At 46.5% G+C, this 17,693-nt stretch overlaps 1 protein-coding gene and 1 long non-coding RNA gene across 2 annotated transcripts in view; both read right to left on the reverse strand.

Annotated features, from left to right (window-relative positions):
• LOC135917536 (uncharacterized) overlaps positions 1-17,455 on the reverse strand; it is a 35,142-nt gene extending 17,687 nt beyond the window's left edge. Inside the window, exons 1-2 of the long non-coding RNA XR_010569311.1 lie at positions 17,152-17,455; positions 16,270-16,374 (exon numbers count right to left, since the gene is read on the reverse strand). This is a non-coding gene — a long non-coding RNA (uncharacterized lncRNA). The remainder of the gene's footprint in view (positions 1-16,269; positions 16,375-17,151) is intronic.
• On the reverse strand, positions 11,823-14,126 carry LOC135917532 (piggyBac transposable element-derived protein 3-like). Its single transcript, XM_070523642.1, has 3 exons — positions 14,109-14,126; positions 13,698-13,837; positions 11,823-13,640 (listed from the first exon to the last, which is right to left on the reverse strand). The coding sequence occupies exon 3, from the start codon at positions 13,542-13,544 to the stop codon at positions 12,006-12,008; it is 1,539 nt and encodes a 512-aa protein (XP_070379743.1). The 5' UTR covers positions 13,545-13,640; positions 13,698-13,837; positions 14,109-14,126; the 3' UTR covers positions 11,823-12,005.
• Positions 17,456-17,693: the final 238 nt, after the last annotated feature.

Here is a 17,693-nt window from a genome sequence, read left to right on the forward strand (position 1 = left end):
AGAGAATATGTCATTTTTTAAACCGATGAACATACCGCATGATGTCTAATGTGAGGAAAGTTTCAAAGACATCGCGTTGCTACCCGCCCGGTCGCGACAGTTTTTAGAAGTCTGTGCCTGCATTTACAACGCATTTTGTACTCTAGAACGCTTCGCAGCTGTTGTGACAGCCGTATGGGAGCGAACATAATAATGAAGGTCCCTGGACAATAATCAACAAATGCACCATCAGAACATCAGTGAACTGCAAGTGCCGCTCGAAGCAGTCACTTCAATTATTGCTCGCTACAGCGCATGAGAGGCGTAGGTCGGTTCTTAGGTTCAAGAAAATTGAGTAAAACTGGCTTTATATATGCAAAGTGCAGGAAAGGAACGAAGAAAAGAAATACAAAGTGTGCGTGTCTTTTCTTTTTTCTCTTGAGAGCCGCATTGTCACACAGTTTCCGGTGAGGCATTCGAGAGACACTATAACTTACTTGCTGAAGGCAGACGTCTAAACTATATCACTCTGCAAAATGGGAGCAATCGGTGCTCAGCGTTCCCGCTTTCGTGTATTGACCAAGCACAATGCTGCTTAGTGTCAGTGATCTTACGAGGACCAGCGTGTTCAGCATTAAATGGCCAATAGCATATAGTTGCAATAGATTTCCACGAGCTTGGTTAGGAGACAGAGCGAGGAAAGCGAACACAGGGAGGCCCACCAGACGCACCTGTAGTTTTCGACCCTGAATTGAAGACAAAAAGGAGGGCTTATTGATCAAGCTCGCCACGGAACCTTTAGAAGTTCAGTGTTAGAAATCCCTGCGGCCTTAATTTCTCACGAATCTCAAAGTATCTCGTCCCCTCTCTGCCGACGATAAGGCTCTCGAGCTCCGGCGATGGACGCTGTTTTTCTCCTCAGTAAAGTTGCAAAGCTCCACGCGCCCGAGTCGCACATGCGCAGTGTCCAAGGTCCCCAGATTCCTGGTCTGCAAATGGCACAGAAGGCCGCCCCCTGTGCTGCGCCGCTTGGCGCAGGCTGCCGGCGGGCACGCAAGCGTCAAGTGCCACACGCGCGTGGTCGGAGCGCAGGACGCGACGTCTGGCCTCCGGCGCTGACGCTACTGCTGCCTCTGCAAGCACGAAGGCGGTTTCGGTTTCACTGCCGCGAGGCTGCCACCATCAAGAAAGGCGCACCCTCTCGCAGTCCACGGCGGCAGGCTGGCGAGGGCTCGCCGCGATAACTATCTCTGGAGCCCCGTGCCACACAGAGCTGCAGCTCTGTGTCCTCGCCGTCGCCGCAACTGGTGCTGATGATCCCGCCGCAGCCCATTTATTTGCAAGCGCCGCGCTGACGTGCGCGGCTTTTCTGGCAGACAGGACCGACGGTCGGTTCCCGGGAATCTGCAGATGCTGGCCGCGCGGAGGCACCAAAACGTGCGCCACGGTCTCCCGCCCCGTCGGCTGCTGTGGCTACTGCTGCTGCTGCTTCTGCCGCAAGCGTGACGGTAGCGGAACGGGCCAGTCGCTTCCTGCCCCCTCTCGCGAATGCTTTCGGCCTTCGTTGGTCTGTCTAGGCGTTTTCGGCGAAGCCATTCGCTCGCAGTGGCCCTGGTGTGTTGCCCTGGCGCGGCGCTCATGTGCTGACAGGCGGGTGTTGACATCGGAGCGCTGTTATCAGGACTACGGATGGGCTTTTTGAGGGTGTAGTGCACCGTGTATCCGATACGCGTGCAGAGGGGTTGCTCACGCTTCGCCCATAGCTGCAGGGCCCCGAAAAGTGCCATCTCAAGACAGCGTACTGGCGTGTGTTCTTTTCTTTTGTATATGTCTATGAAGCGTGAGCCACAGGCAAAAACAGGTGCTTTCTTCAAAATGCCGGTCCGAAGGCAGTATACAAAAATGAAGTTAGGACGTGCATTGTGAAGTGAAGTGTTGGTTTGGGCTATTTCATTTATTTATTTATTTCGTGATACTGTCAATCCCATCAGGGATTTTTACAGGAGTGGGTTAGAAGGGTCTGAAGACATTGTGGTACAGACAATTTGCATAAGTACACAGAAGGATACCTAGAAAGTGTAAAGAATAATGGACCGATATTAACAGCAATGATTATTGCGGTTCGGTAATAAGTATTCAACAACATTTGATGTTCTGCAAAAGAAAAGAAGGATAAGCTTATGAGATATACAATTGATAACATCATATACAATTTCACATCACAGATTTCCACCTGGTAATTAAAACAATGATAAACACAATAACGATAACGTCACTTAGTCGTTCCTGGCAGTACTGTTTGGCCAGCAAGGTCAATAAATTTGCCAACAGTGGGCTGTGCAACTACCGTCTGGGCTAAAGCATTCTAGTCGAGAACAGACCGCGGGAAAAACGAAAAACTAAATGTACTGTTAGCGCAAGAATGTTCTTGGAGTGTAAGGTGATAATTATGACGGGTTTCTCTGGATGTGTTAATGTAGGTGTTAGAATCCACTTGAACCTTATTATACAAGATGAAATACAAAAATTTGAGTTGGTACAGCATCGCACGACTGCTTATTATATAGTTAGGGACTCAAGGTAACAAATTATCAGCGATATAACTAACCACATAATAGCGTAAGTTAACAGAATTACAGCGTAAGGCATCTGATGGCATATTGTCAACCTTTGATGCACAAAACTACGTGTTTTTGTCAAATGTTAAGGAAAGAACGATAGAGCTGTGCACACGTTAAAAATAAACAATATGAAAAACCTAACTAAGCACGGGTTCTTGCTTGCAAATGTTCTTTTGTGGGAAGACCCATCTCTAGTTTTCTCTCAGATAGATCGCAATACGTTTGTTTCGATTCCACAAAATTCCCTACGCTCGCCGTTACCGCTGGTGTTCCGCAGGGTTGAGTTTTAGGCCCGCTTCTCTTCCTTCTGTATATAAATGACCTACCTAAGGACGTGCTACCAACTAAAATCCGTCTTTACGCCGATGACTGCGTCATCTATCACACAATTACCCATCATGAATATCACGCCATTCTGAATAAAGCATTTTCCAACTTTTGTACCTGGTGTAACGAGTGGCAGATGAACATCAATTTTGTCAAAACTGTCTATATATGTCCTTCTGGACACGTACTACGCAATTGCGTCTTCCTTATTGTTTCGTTGGTGTACCTTGGCATTCTATTCACACACGATTTATCCTGGTCCAAACATATTGAAGCAACCTGTTCTAAAGCTCTAGCACGTCTAGGTTACTTAAAGCGTTCTCTGCGCTCAGGCCCTAAGGAAACAAAATTGCTCGCTTATAAAGCCCCAGTACGGCCCATTTTGGATTACGGTTGTGCCATTTGGGATCCATACCTGAAATCCGACATCAAAAAACTCGAATCCGTTCAAAAAAAAGCTATCCGATCAATATGCCGGTGTTACAACAAGGACTTCTTACCCTCTTCTAACCTTCCCTCCTTGAACCTCACTTCGCTGATAGAGCGGCATAATGTAGAAAGTCTTAAACTGTTTTACACCACTGTTAACTCTGAACGTTGCTCATCCTTGGAATACAATAAGTTTGCTAAAGCGTCTAAAACACTGAATTTTCACCCTCTAAATATAACGCCCTTGTACGCCCGCACTGACAAATTCAAATATAGTTTTTTCCCCCGATCCATTGAATTGTGGAACCAACTTCCCCCTAACATACGAAAATTGACATTTGATAATTTTGTTAAGGCAATCATTGGTTTATGCCCGTGATTTCTAAAATCATGCATTATTCACTATGTTTATATGCATATATGTATGCACTGAGAGCATTTTTTTTCTTAACATATTCCTTATACTAGTGCTTCACTTTGTACCTTTGATTTGTGTACCCCCTTTTGCTGTGTGTGTGGCATCCTTGATTTTGTACCCCCCTCCTGCGATAACTCCCTTAGGGTTGCAGTATGTATACAAATAAATAAAAAAAAATAAAGTTCATCGCCTTTCGAGGGTCACTTTAGGAAAAGTTAAGGGAAAAGGCCAGGAAGAATTCAGGAAAAAAAATTATGTTTGCAAGCGCATTATTCCTATCTAATAAAGAGCTGAAGCGACGTACTTGCATGTCTACCAGAAAACTCGGACTAGCTTTACCAGGTATCTTTTTATTTACATTAAATACCCCTGGCTCAGAAAACATGTCTGCCAACTCTAAAAGGTCATATTGACCGACACGGTGCAAAAGCATTCCTGACTACTGTCGGTATGTCGATGGGTTCTTGGATGTATTATGCATGCACTTAAGGCCGACACCACGGGGGGGGGGGGGGGGGGAGGGGGGGAGCAGTGAACGTGAAACGGGACGTTTAGCCCGTTTAGCTGCAAAAACAAGGCGTTCCCATCGGTTCATGTTTGCTCCTGTTTCAAGTATATACCGGGTGTTTCTACAAAGACCTTAAGTAATATTTAAATATAGCCGTTCTGAAATGAAAGGACGGTTATTTCGGAGACATGCTGTCGGGGCTGGCAACCACTGCGTGACGGGTGATACGTGGTAATTATCGATAATTAACAAAAATGCATTAACATTTTCTTTAATTTCATCTTCTCGGTGATGGCGCAAGCAGAACGTCGCCTCGAGCCGCGCGGCTTCGTTCTCGCGGCAGCCGACCAGTTTGGCTTTCGCGCGCTATGTGATAGACGAAATTCCTCGTGCCATGGTTCCGCGGGCAATCGCTTTTTCCATGTCCAAAAGTTAATATGGCTGGTAGGGAGAGCTCGCTTCAGTTTCCCATTTGTGATGAGGCCGCTGAAATTATATGTGCGAAATTTCATTAATGCATTCTAGTTAATTAGTGACCAATTACCAAGTGTCACCCGTCACCCCCTGGTCACCACCCCTGACGACGTGTCTCCGAAAGAACCGTCCATTTATTTCAAACCGGCTATGTTTAAATATTCCTTAAAATTTTCGTACAAACACACGATGCGCTGTTGGCGAAATCTAATCGTGGACTGCAGAAATACCAGCGAGACTGCAGACACGAGCAAATGTTCCTCTACGTTGACGATTTCCTCGTGCTTCTTAACTGTGATCGCAGATAGTTTGATGAGCAGTTGTTTAAGGTCTTGAACGTGTTTGAAAACTGCCTTTTTCCACGAACGGTGACTGGTGAGGTTCGTTTGGTGTTTGGGTCTAAAGCAGGCACGTACCCAGGATTTTTTTTCGGGGGGGGCCCACCACCTCCATCATCATCATCATCATCACCCTGTTTTATGTCCACTGCAGGACGAAGGCCTCTCCCTGCGATCTCCATTTACCCCTGTCCTGTGCCAACCGATTTCAACTAGCACCCGCGAATTTCCTAATTTCATCGCTCCACTTAGTGTTTTGTCGACCTCGATTGCGTTTTCCTTCTCTTGGTACCCATTCTGTAACCCTAATGGTCCAACGGTTATCTAACCGGCGCTATACATGACCTGCCCAGCTACATTTTGTCCTCTTGATGTCAATTAGAATATCCTCTATACCCGTTCGCTCTCTGATCCAAACCGCTCTCTTTCTCTCTTAACGTTATGCCTAGCAATCTTCGTTCGATCGCTCTTTGCGCGGTCCTTAACTCATTCTCGTCTCTGCCCCATATGTCAGCACTGGCAAAATGCACTGTTGCACACCTTACTTTTCAATAATAATGGTAAGCTTCCAGTCAGGAGCTGGCAATGTCTACCGTATGCGATCCAACCTATTTTTATTCTTCTGTGAATTTCCTTCTCATGATCAGGGTTCCCTGTGATTAATTGACCTAGGTAAACGTACTCCTTCACAGTCTCTAGTGGCCGACTGGCGATCCTGATCTCTTGTTCCTTTGCCCGGTTATTTATTATTATCGTCATCTTCTGCAAATTAATATTCAACCCCACTCTTACACTCTCTCTGTTAAGGTCTCCAATCATTTGTTGTAACTCGTCTGCGTTGTTGTTGAATAGAACAATGTCATCGGCAAACCGAATGTTCCCGAGATATTTGCCGTCGATCTTTACTCCTAAGCCTTCCCAGTTTAATAGCTTGACTTCTTCTAAGCACGCAGTGAATAGCTTTGGAGAAATTGCGTCTCCCTGTCTGACCCATTTCCCTATAGGTATCTCCCTGCTTTTCTTGTGTAGAATTAAAGTAGCTGTAGAACCTCTGTATATATACTTACGCGAAGGACGAGCCAGTAAGACGAGAAACTATTTACAGATTATATTTACAACAACGGTTGCAGCGCTGACCGGTTAGATTCACAGCGCGAGCCCAGTTCGTTCTTCCTCCTCTTTTCTGGAGTGATGGCGCCCACGCACCTTGTTCAAACAAACAAATACCACACACATGTAGCAATATTTTTCAAGCTTTTTACGTAAGCGTTCTGTACTCCTTGATTACGTAGTGCCTCTAGACTGCTGGTATCTCTACTGAATCAAATGCATTTTCGTAATCTATATAAGCCACATAGAGAGGCTTATTGTACTGTGCAGATTTCGCGATAACGTGATTGATGACATGGATGTGATCCATTGTAAGGTATCTCTTCCTGAAGCCAGCCTGTTCCCTTGGTTGACAAAATCCAGTGTTGCCCTTATTCTATTGGAGATCATTTGGTAAATATCTTATATAATAGTGGGAGCAAGCTAATGGTCCTATAATTTTTCAATTCTTTAACGTCTCCTTTTTTGTGGATTAGTATAATGTCTGCATTCTTGCAGTTTTCTGGGACCCTTGCAGTCGATATACACTTCGTATAAAGAGCCGCCAGTTTTCTAAGCATCATGTCTCCTCCATCTTTGATTAAATGGACTGTTATTGCACCTTCTCCTCCCGCTCTTCATCGTTTCATGTCTTGCAGCGCCCTTCTGACCTCATCGCTAGTTATAGGAGAGCTTCTGTATCCTGTTCATTACTGTTTCTAAGTGAGGTATCGTGACTCCTCTGGGTACTGTATACAGGTCAGCTTAGAATTTTTCCGCTGCTTTCACTGTATCTTCGAGATTGCTCATGATATTATCCCTCTTATCTTTTAGTGCATACACCATGGTGTGTCCTATGCCAGGTTTTATTTTTTTTTTCACTGATTTCAGGCTGCGTTCATTTTTTTACGGCTTCTTCAGTCTTTCACATGTTATAGTTTCGAATATCAGTTATTTTCGCCTTGTGGATCAGTTTTGACAGTTCCGCGATTTGCGTAACGCTGTGCGGCCGCCAGTCCCATACAACCGCGTAGAGCGCAGGACTCTGCTATTCTAGACGTACTGCGCTCACCGAGAAAGGTTAGAAAAAAAACCACATAAGCACAGCAGAGAAGTGGCTACGTGAGGCGGTTCGACCGATAACTGTAGAAGCGTCATTCAAAGCAAGTAATTAGTCTCCACTTCCGGCGGCGTTTTCTCTACTTCCTCTTTAAATAAAAAGATGTTGATCCATAAATATTCTCATAAACAACGGTTAACATTTTTATTATTCGTTTTTGCTTGCAGTTTGGTTGCTGCGTTGGCTCTCTCCCTTAGTAGATCGCTTAATTTCTCAACTCCTTGGGATTTTTGTTTCCGGTTTCCAATTTTGCACGAAAAGTGCTATACAATTAAGGAAAAACAGACGAGGTAACTGGCGACAGTCATCTTGCTTATGGGTTTAAGGGTTATTGCAGGGTTTCATGATGGACGCTCTTTCACATCATTTTATTCCCCACCTTATCTAACCCATATCGTGTGTATATGGTTCCGGGCATCTGCCAGCATCGCGGCGAGCCGTAACTCAAGGAAATAATGAAGCAAAGGGAAAAGGTAAACGCAATTGGTGCTTTCTCCGGCCGCAACTCGTTCCATGAGAGTACAGATCAGCTGAGTAACAGCCGCATCCCTCTCCTGGTTCCAGGATCAGCCTATACAAAGAAGGTTGAACTAACAAAAGCAACAGCTATGCGCGTGACGGTTGAAAAGATGGTGACAACTGAGAGCATCTCGAGTTAATCGCGCGGGTGCGGAATCTATGAGAAAACTGTCCTTCACATTACAAGAAATGCCGATAACTACCGCCATCTAAAAGGAGTGAAAAAGGCAGCATAAGGCTGACCGATGAACAGCTGCCAAGTCTCAACATTAATGTGGCGGCGCTTTAGGAATGTGTGAGGAGTGTTGGCGTGGGTCGGTGGGGAGGTGGGGGGGGTATGCCACTTGATTTCGGGGGGGGGGGGGCCCGGGCCCCCCCGGGGCCCCCCCCTGGGTACGTGCCTGGTCTAAAGCTAAGTCTTGCAAATGATAATTTTTTGATATAATTACATGAACCACGATGCCACGATGCTGTTTATTCGATGCCATAAGCTGTTTACATTGATGTATGTAACACCCCCCCCCCCCCCCCAAACTGTAATGCCTAAATGGCGCTGTGGGTATGAGAGTAAATAAATAAAACATTAAAAATGGCTGTGGCTTAGGTAAGGTTAAGCCCAGGATGCGAAGCATACTAGCCTTTATTTTAGTTGTTGAACCACTGTTTAGCCTGGTGAACTGCTGTTGCTTGGCTATATTTGGTTCGGCTAGACGAAGAAACAACTCATGCATTACTTCTTCGCCTTCAAGAGTGGAACGCGACAGCGTTCCCGTCGACCCGCCAAGGGGCGCCCCGCATTGGACGCGGTGAGCGTCGAGCAATGCAGCGTTCGGCGCGGCAACGAAATGTGCGCCTGAGCAAGCGACGCACGCCTGAGCCTTAGAAACAGCTCGTTTCTAAGGCAACACCGCATTCACTAGAGGCGCTTTTGTACCGCTTTGAAGCATCGTACTCGTGGCTCAGTGGTAGCGTCTCCGTCTCACACTCCGTAGACCCTGGTTCGATTCCCACCCAGCCCATCTTGCAAGAGTTGAGCCAGAGCCACTTCTCCTCTGTCGTGACGTCACGGTGTCACGTGGTATTGAAGGCGACACCGCCGCGCCTGAGGAGCTGGGTTGAGCTCTCGTAATATGCTTCGCATAAAAAGCAAACCCCATCCTGCTGTACGTGATTCGTCGCACCCTAAACTTGTAAAATGAGCTACCGCGGGATCATACCTAGAAAATTGTCTCACAAAGTTACGCCCCCATGTAATCAGCGCTGCAGTTTCAATGGTCTGATCCAACACCTTGTTAGTTGTGGCTATCCGCAGCCCGCGCTAACGGCTGCCTCTGTGTGCGTTCTCAGGAATTTGAAGCACTCATATATACCTGTAGTGACGGCCTCAATGTCATAGTAGAGCCGGCAAACCATGCGAATACAGAAGATGGCTCACAAGAGCAAGTACGGAAGCCGCTGAAGTGGCGTGCCAAAACACGTCGTAAGCATCGTACGCTCAATTTGTCCGTTAACTAAGGCGCTACAATTTTTTAATGTCACACGCGGTAGCCAGATCACTCAAGCAGTGCTATCGGTTTTGCTGAATTGATTGTTCCTATATGCGTCTTTTTTTTTTCATTGCGTATTGCTTCTATTTTGCAATCTTTTAACCAGTCTATACATGACGGAGAGCCGGATAAAAATAAATTAGTTAGAAGGTCGCACTGTTCCTGTTGCTTTCTGTGTCCCCGTATTTCGCTCACGCTATTAATTTGTTGCCATGCCTGCTGCTAAAATCGTACAACCGCAAAAGTGTATGTCCTAGGCTTATCGCTGGGAAAAGGCCTTTATTACTCATGACGGACATTGATATCTGTATCGCTGACCATTATGAGTGTGCGTACATTTGTGGCCGTATAGTGTCTGACCGACGCTATGAGACAAATAAGCGGTCCCCGCAGTGGAGACGGAGAAGCGATTGCTTCCTCTGTGTGGGGGCACCAACTCGTAGCCGCCACTGCTTAGCGGCTCAACTGCCTTTGTAACAAACAAGTCGCCCTTCCTTTTCAGCTGAATTGTGCCTCTTAATCATTCGCACATTTGCAATTTCAACCGAATACAAAATACCAAGAAGCATCAAACTTAGCATTAAGCAAGTATAGGGCGATAAAATGCCCCCTGCTGTTAGCAGTCGGACCTGCGCGCAACTTATCAAAGACGTTTGCAAAAGCGGATACATTCGAGATCATTTGAGGATTTTCCAGGAAATGTTTGCCGTTCTAGCCAGCCCCGCGCGCGTGTTCTTCATTGTTATTATTTTTTTAATCGCTAGAGCACTGGCGTCAGAATAATTACGGCAGGGGCCGCTACTGTAGAGGGCGTGTGCATCGAGTGACCTTCACTGGAGAGTTGAACACTGACAACGGGTAAGAGCTATGATAAATAAATAAATAAATACTTGTTGTGGCCAATGAAATACCTGCACAGACGCCGTCGCTAGGAGCGCAGTTGTTAGCGTCCTCTGTTCGAATCCGGTTTTGTTTGCTTTAACAATTTTTGTTTTAGACGCTTATTTCGCTACCTATATAGCCTTACTTGAATATATATATATATATATATATATATATATATATATATATATATATATATATATATATATATATATATATATATATATATATATATATATATATATATATATATATATATATATATATATGTCACTCTCTAAAACGCCAATGTGCCACTTCGTCATTGCCTTTTGCTCTACGTGGCAGGCAGCGTCACATTTACGTAATGACGGGATTATTTTATTAGTCGTCGTAGATCTACAGATTACATGGGCATGCCCGGACAGCGACGACAGAAGCACTACAGCGTCCGCCCCCCCCCCCCCCTCCCTCCCAGCTCACGCACACGCATCCAGACGCACGCACGCATTCTCTTTTATTTGTGTTCTCGCATGCACTTTCCCACACTTACACGCAGCGTGGACGGTGAATGTGCCCGACAACGCATAAATGAATAAGTATCAGACATGTTAAGTCGCTCCTCGGAGAAGCATTTAGTCTCAGCCGCTCGCATAGGCCATTTAATTATTCCGAACTACGACCGCCGTCTATGCAGCGAGCACTTCGCGACGGCCATAAAGTGGGCACATTATTTGTGGCCTCCCGTTAGCTCTGCCTCAGTTACCGCTACGCTCGGCGCAGTGTCGTGACTTACAAAACCACCTCGCCCGACACACATATATATATGAAGTGTACACGCTTGCCGTGGCAATTCACGCACGAAATGAAAGGCCTCGCACAAAAGCCCTCGTACCCCCTCCTTCCGTACCCTTTCTCGTGCTCTTGGTCTGTCAGCCGTGCATAAATTGCCCGCTCTCTTTCTACAACCAAACAACACTGACAACAATGAAATGTCCGCCCCACCCCCCTCCCTTCACCTCGTGCCTTTCTGTTGCTTTTCCTCATTTTTCGACCCACTGGTGCTGCCTCCGCTGACAGAACGTGGGGATTAATGTTTGCAGACCGCGTGCAAGGCAGCCAAGGCAAGATTTATGGGGCACCATTCTTCTTTCTGCGCCGTAGACGCACTTCCTGTGCCGTGCAGGCAAATGTCTGCAGGCTATCACGATCTTGAGTGATTTGGATTTGTGCTCCCCCGAGCGCAACGTTCACAAGTTCCGCGTGGCGATCGCCTTGGCTAGCATATTCCGGTTCCTTTTGTTCGCGCTTCATTTCTCGTCGCGCCTGTGTACAAATGTGTTGTTCATAAAGTTCAGCCTGTCTGCACCTGCGCTTAAATTGTCGCGCTGCGAATTGTGTGCCTATTACTGCTAGTCAAGCTCTCAGATAAGAGCTATATGCTTGAGGACAGACCGTCGTATATACGACGGCACATATCAGTACGCTAAGTAGAAAATATCCCCTTCAGGCGCGAATAAAATCTTTGTAATAAGGAAAATATATGAGCATCATTTTGTGCTCTTCACGCTTCAAATAACGAGTCTTGAAGAAACTACAACAAAAATTTTATTCTTTCATTGTATATTGCGCTGTCCCCGTTCGGGGACAGGGCGCCTCAATACAGAAAAAATAAAGCACAGCAATAACAGAACGTACGGTAGTGTTCTTAGCAAGATATTTGGAACAGAATGCCAATAATGGATTATGATTTGATTGGTAAATTAAAGCAAAGCCTACTTGGCGTGAAAAAGGTAAAAACAATTGTTCTGTGCCGACACGCACAAAAACACGTGACATTTTTGACAGCGAATCCGGCACTTCGCTTTGCATCCCTCACGGCGACAGCGTTGCGAGTTCGGTGTGCTGACATACTCCGGCCAGTGATTGTAGCCATCATACCTGATGGTTACGGTCGGTAGCAAATGCGGTCTTGCCTTCTTCGCAACAGGCTCGGGGTATTCAGTGCTTGGCCGACCACGCTTTTTTGGAGGAGCTCTGCTGCATGCGATTAGGCTGTTAGCAATGTCTGTTTGGAAGGCCATCATGTCCAAAGTACTTTTCTGTGCAAGGTTCTCGGCACTTGCGTCTCTCAGGTATTCTATCCAGCTGTTGCACAACGCAAAAGACAGAAAGTGAGACATGGCCCTCACTGGCCACTTTCTGGTTCTTGCCGTAAGGGGGTACAGCGACATTAGGAAGTCGAGTTTATCGACCCCTCCCATGTACAAGTTGTACTTTAAAATCACTTCTGGGCAGTCAATTTCTATATGCTGCTTTGTTGCCTCGCTCCATCGTTTCACTTTTCCAACATTACCAATTCCAATTTGTGTGGATGCCATGTTTACGACTCCGTTATCTTGCCATCTCACAATAGCAATGTCTCCTTTCGTGGAAACCTTCTCATCCATGCTTCCCCGACCTTCTTTCTTCAGTTCTTTCTCGCTTTTTAAGCAGCACTTCAGCAGGCGGTTGGCTCGTATCGTACCGCTGGCAAGAATGCCCATTTCCTTCAGCTGCAGGATGAGTGGCACTGAGGTGAAATAGTTGTCCATGAAGCACTTCAGGTTCTTTCCCTTAGGCATTGCCTCGACAAGACGCATGACGACTGACCCGCCAAGTCCGAGATGTGCATGTTGCGCACTGACTCCTGTTCCCTTACCCTGGTACAGCTCAAGGTCACGAGCTAAGCCATCGGCGCTGCAGCGGAGGAACACCTTCACCCCTTCTGGATTTGGCTTTCCCTTCACAAACTGTTTTGCAGGGACACGGCCTGTGAAAGGAATCATTTGCTCATCTATACTATTGTGCTCCAAGGGTTCCAGCTGCAAGCATCGTGACCTGATGGCTTCTATGACAGGGCGCACTTTCCAGAACTTGTCCTGGCTGGCTGGGTCACGAGGAGCGTTTGAGTCCGTAATGTGCAGTGCGGCTCTAATTCTAAAAAATCGCTTTGCCGTCATAGATTCCGCTATTGCTGGAATTCTTGTCGAGGCTTGCCAATACATGCGAATTCTCGGGAATTTTAGAATTCCCATCAGCATGAGAATTCCACAAAAAACTTTGATTTCTTCTGCAGAAGTTCCTAGCACATTTCCATCTGTCTGGAGCACGTACATGTTAGTGAATGTTGCTAGATCACTAAAAAGCGTGGGTGAAAAATACCGAGTGAAGTATGCCATGGGCTCTTCAGGTACTGATCCACCTTGAGGCTTGTAGGTGCAATCGGTGTTCTTAGGCTGAAAAGCTTGGGCCACCCAATTCAACGCATTCATCTTCTTCGATGATGCATCTGGCACTTGCTTGTCCTGCGTGCAAGGTGCTCCAGGCGATGCTCCTGCACGCTGCACAGTACTATCTGTAGCAGAAGTCTGAAAAGAAGCACAAAATTATTTCTAAACCTGGGATCACAAAACATGCACCATTACCGTATGCCGTGTCTCTTGCTCGCTGTGCTCGTCATCAGAGAGATCTGCGTCAGAAATATCGCCGTTTTCAATTCTTCGAAATATTTTTTCAGCTGTGTCATCATCCAGCTTCTTTCTTTCCAAACCATGCTTGGAAATACCTGGAAAAATGAGACGTTTTCTTCATGTCAATGAGGAAGCGACGCCGCGCACTGAGAAAAGGAGCGTGTTCGCAAAGGCGGGTTTGAGGCGCCATGTCCCCGGGGGAGGACGCCAATATTCGGAAGCACATGCAAGGCTGAATATGTTGACGATAAGAATGACAACGGTTATATCGCATTCCTGGGACCTTATTATAATAAATAAATGTCAATGCGTCCCTCAGCGTACGCTCTTAAGAGTAAAAAATAAAAGAAAGCAAGAAGCACTTACAGTTCGCTCCGTAGAAGACAGTCGCATCCATTTTTCCTGCGCTTCTCCGGCAGCGTTTTGTTCACTTGGCGTGGGATGGCGCCACTTGTCCATTAAAGTGACTCTGGGGGCGTGTTCCGGCGCATTGACAACGACGTTTTTCTTTGCACTTTTACGCGACTGGGCACGCGAAGGTGACGTCCCCGCGCGGGGACACGGCGCCCGAAGGGGATATGTCGCTTCCATGCCATTAGGCCGAATGTAAGCCTGTTGTGACCTGTAGATCAAGGCCTAATTTAGCTAAGATGAACCACTGAGATTATTACAACCTTGTGTCAACCCTATCTGAGTAAAATGATGAGTCTTGCTGCTTTAGCGTGGATTATTGTTCTTCCTTCCCTCACCCGCACGTCTTATTGATTCCCCATGTTTGCATCTAATTCTATTAATTTTATGGAACCTTTCCCGCCATATTCGAGTGGGAACTGAAGTTCGTACCTAAAACGTGTGACACTTTCACTGTGAAAGAAGCACGTCGTTTACTTTACTTTCTTAAATTATGGGGTTTCACGTGCCAAAACTACGATCTGATTATGAGGCACGCTGTCGTGGGACACTTCGCAATAGTTTGGACCAGCTAGGGTTCTTAAATCTGCACCTAAATCTAAGTACATGGGTGTTTTCGCACTTCGCCCCCATCGGAATGCGGCCGCCGTGGCCAGGATTCGCTCCCGCGACCTCGTGCTTAGCAGCACATCACCACAGCCGCTAAGCAACCGCGGCGGGTATCCAGTCGTAAGAAAAACAACGGGTTATGAGACAGCTTCAGCAAAGAACAGATGAAAGTACGGCTGTGAGCAATTGAGAAGCCAAGGCTGTGCTTTAGTGCGCCTTAGCTCGCTCTAAAATATCCCCCCGTCCCCCCGTTTTACTTCAACCATACACGTTCACTCTCTAATTTTAATAATATTCTTGCCCACTTTATTCATTTCATGAATCTGTCAAGACAAGGCTTTCGTTACGGAAAAAGCCCCATCAACCTGTCGCCTCGCCACTGCAAGTCCTGACATGTGCAATTTTATTTAGCACAATAAGCGACGTAGGCGCCAAACGAGAGCTATTCATCTATAAAATTGCGTAAGGTGGATGCTAAAAATAAAAATAAAAAGTAAATAAATCCACAAGGGCTCAAGGCACTCAAACATACGCCCCTGGTTTCGGAAGCGAGCATTCAAAACTACTCTGCCATGGCAGTTTCCGTTGTTGCCTTACTTGGACAGCAAACAATAAGCGTGAACACAATGTTGCGGAGACAATATTTAGGTTTTCGTACGTCACATACGTGAATTGCCAACAATGCCTCATAAATCCTCACGGACATGCTCGGGCGCAATCCACATTTCAGTGAAAAATGTGTCTATGAATAAAAATAAATGCTTCGCGATTGTACTGTCACGAGCAAATGTCAAAGCAACAAAGAAAAGGCAGAGGTGATTCAAGTTTGCGCTATTGCAAAGCGGTGCAAGCTTGGCAGAGAGAGAGCCGATGCAGCGAGTCACCAAAAAATATAATAAAACTGCTGGACCCCACCTTCTACTGCCGTGCAGACCTATCGCAGGTGCATTTTCCGGATATCTAGGACGCATGGCAATACACAGAACGTTATGCGACATGCAGCAATACTGTGGGGGCACGTATAAAACGATGGTGAGGACGGAGACATGGCGCACTGTCGTCTTGCGTGCTCCGGTCGCGCTGCACATCGCATAATGCAATACCAGCTATACCAATACAACCGAGTGGTTGTACTCGAAGCAGTACTCAAGATTAGCTTTCGCTTCTCCTCCCCTGTGCACTACTCAGTAACTGTTGGTACAGAAGTTGTGCGGAATGTCATGTTCAGGAGGAGACAATAGGCCGTCGTTCCGAACGCCTTCTTCTGCCTCATTTTGCTCGGTTTTCCTCTCCGCTTACCCTCACCGCCTTGTGCACTTCATCTTTACAAGAATCATATTCTTTTAATTTAAGGTATTTTCAGTCTTAGAAGGACCGATAGTAGAATAGGGAGATAGAAGCAAAGAATGCAATGGAAGAAAGAAAGAAAGAAAGTAACAAAGAAAGAAAGAAGGAAAGAAAGAAAAAAAGAAAGCGTAGAAGTTTTTATTCTCTTTCAGTAAGCTACCTTTGTGTCTCCAGCGTGATGTGCGCACCGTTCTGCTCTTGACAAGCTCCCAATGTCAATGTCGCACCCGTCTGGTGCCCAGTGATGTGTTGTAGCTCTCTCTAGCTGCAACATGTATTGAATGAGAAATTTGTTACCTTGCTGAAAAAGAAATGCATTTAGTTTGACACTTTCACACGTAAGCCTACCTCGCCACAGTTCATATTGCTTTGCATTTATTCCGTGCACAATGAAGGCCAACTGTCTTAAATGCACTCTGCTAAGTAGGAGAAAAAACAAGCAGGAGAAAAAAAATTCCTCCTAAGCATGAGAGGAAAGGATGCATAGAAAGGCCGAGAGGTTGACCAGAGGGAGTTCCGGTTGGCTACCGTTCTTGCTTTTATATCTGAAGACGTAGAAGGAGTTGGCGCTTCACCGATGATACTTGCGTCATGCAATGAGCTATCTTTTTGAAGAGTCAGAAAGGAACAGCAACTTTCTCTGCTTAGTAGTATGCGGCGAACAAGAAGTTTTCGCTGTCAAGCACCGCTGTAAATTAAAAACTAAGGAATTGCTCTTTTCGTGATGCTACATGAGGTCAATTAGCTACTGAATGACTTTTTTACTATCGTTAGTACGCCATTTCCTGATGACAATGATAGAACGTTCCAGGTGATTTCCCGCAATTCTTGTGTAAAAAAGAAAAAGAAAACACAATGCAAGAATGTCAGCGAGAAAAAAACAGCTCGCGAGAACCACCGAATCATCTTGCTCTCGACTATTTGCTCTTCCATATTGGTTCAGAGAGCCGCTAAAAATAACCTCTCCATCACGATGGCCGCGACCAGACAATAGGTTGCGAATTCGGCCTTACGGCAAATATGGCGGAACCGCATTGCTCACGTTTCCTTACTCCCAGCGCCTTTGAATTGTCATTGTTGCAACCACCACGTCACAGCCGGCCTCGCCTTTGCAACAGTCGAGCCGTCGTCTGGTAAGCAACTCTCGTCCACCTGCGCAACAATTGCGCGCACACATCTCAAACAGGAAGCGAGCAAGAAGAAGGAAAGAGGCCAGATCCATCGTCGTCGAGAGACCGGTACGCCATGCGACATCCACTGACAGCTGTGTGGCCTGTCCGTCAATCCGGAGCCATCGGCGGCCGCCGCCGCCGCGTTCGCCGGGTCCTGGAAGTGACAAGGGGCAGCCCAACGCACGCGTGCCCTTTGGCCGCGGCCCGTCGGGACAGCCACTGAGTGCTGCCGTGTTCTTGCTGTTCTTCTCGCGCAGCGTGTGAGCAGACTCACTGCAGTTGCGTGCAGTCCGACAACGAGCCGCAAGCGCTGCGAAGGACGCTGCGACCACGCTCACTGCTGCATCAATGCGCTACTCTGGCAGCGGATTCCCTTCGTTTGCTCACGTCTTCATTTATTTCTCGAAAAGCT

This window comes from Dermacentor albipictus, chromosome 1 (assembly GCF_038994185.2).
Source record: "Dermacentor albipictus isolate Rhodes 1998 colony chromosome 1, USDA_Dalb.pri_finalv2, whole genome shotgun sequence".
Classification (NCBI taxonomy): Eukaryota; Metazoa; Arthropoda; class Arachnida; order Ixodida; family Ixodidae; genus Dermacentor; species Dermacentor albipictus.

What these genes read in the sequence shown, in the direction of transcription:
- LOC135917532 (XM_070523642.1), bottom strand. Translation starts at nt 13,544, where the DNA reads ATGAATGCGTTGAATTGGGTGGCCCAAGCTTTTCAGCCTAAGAACACC.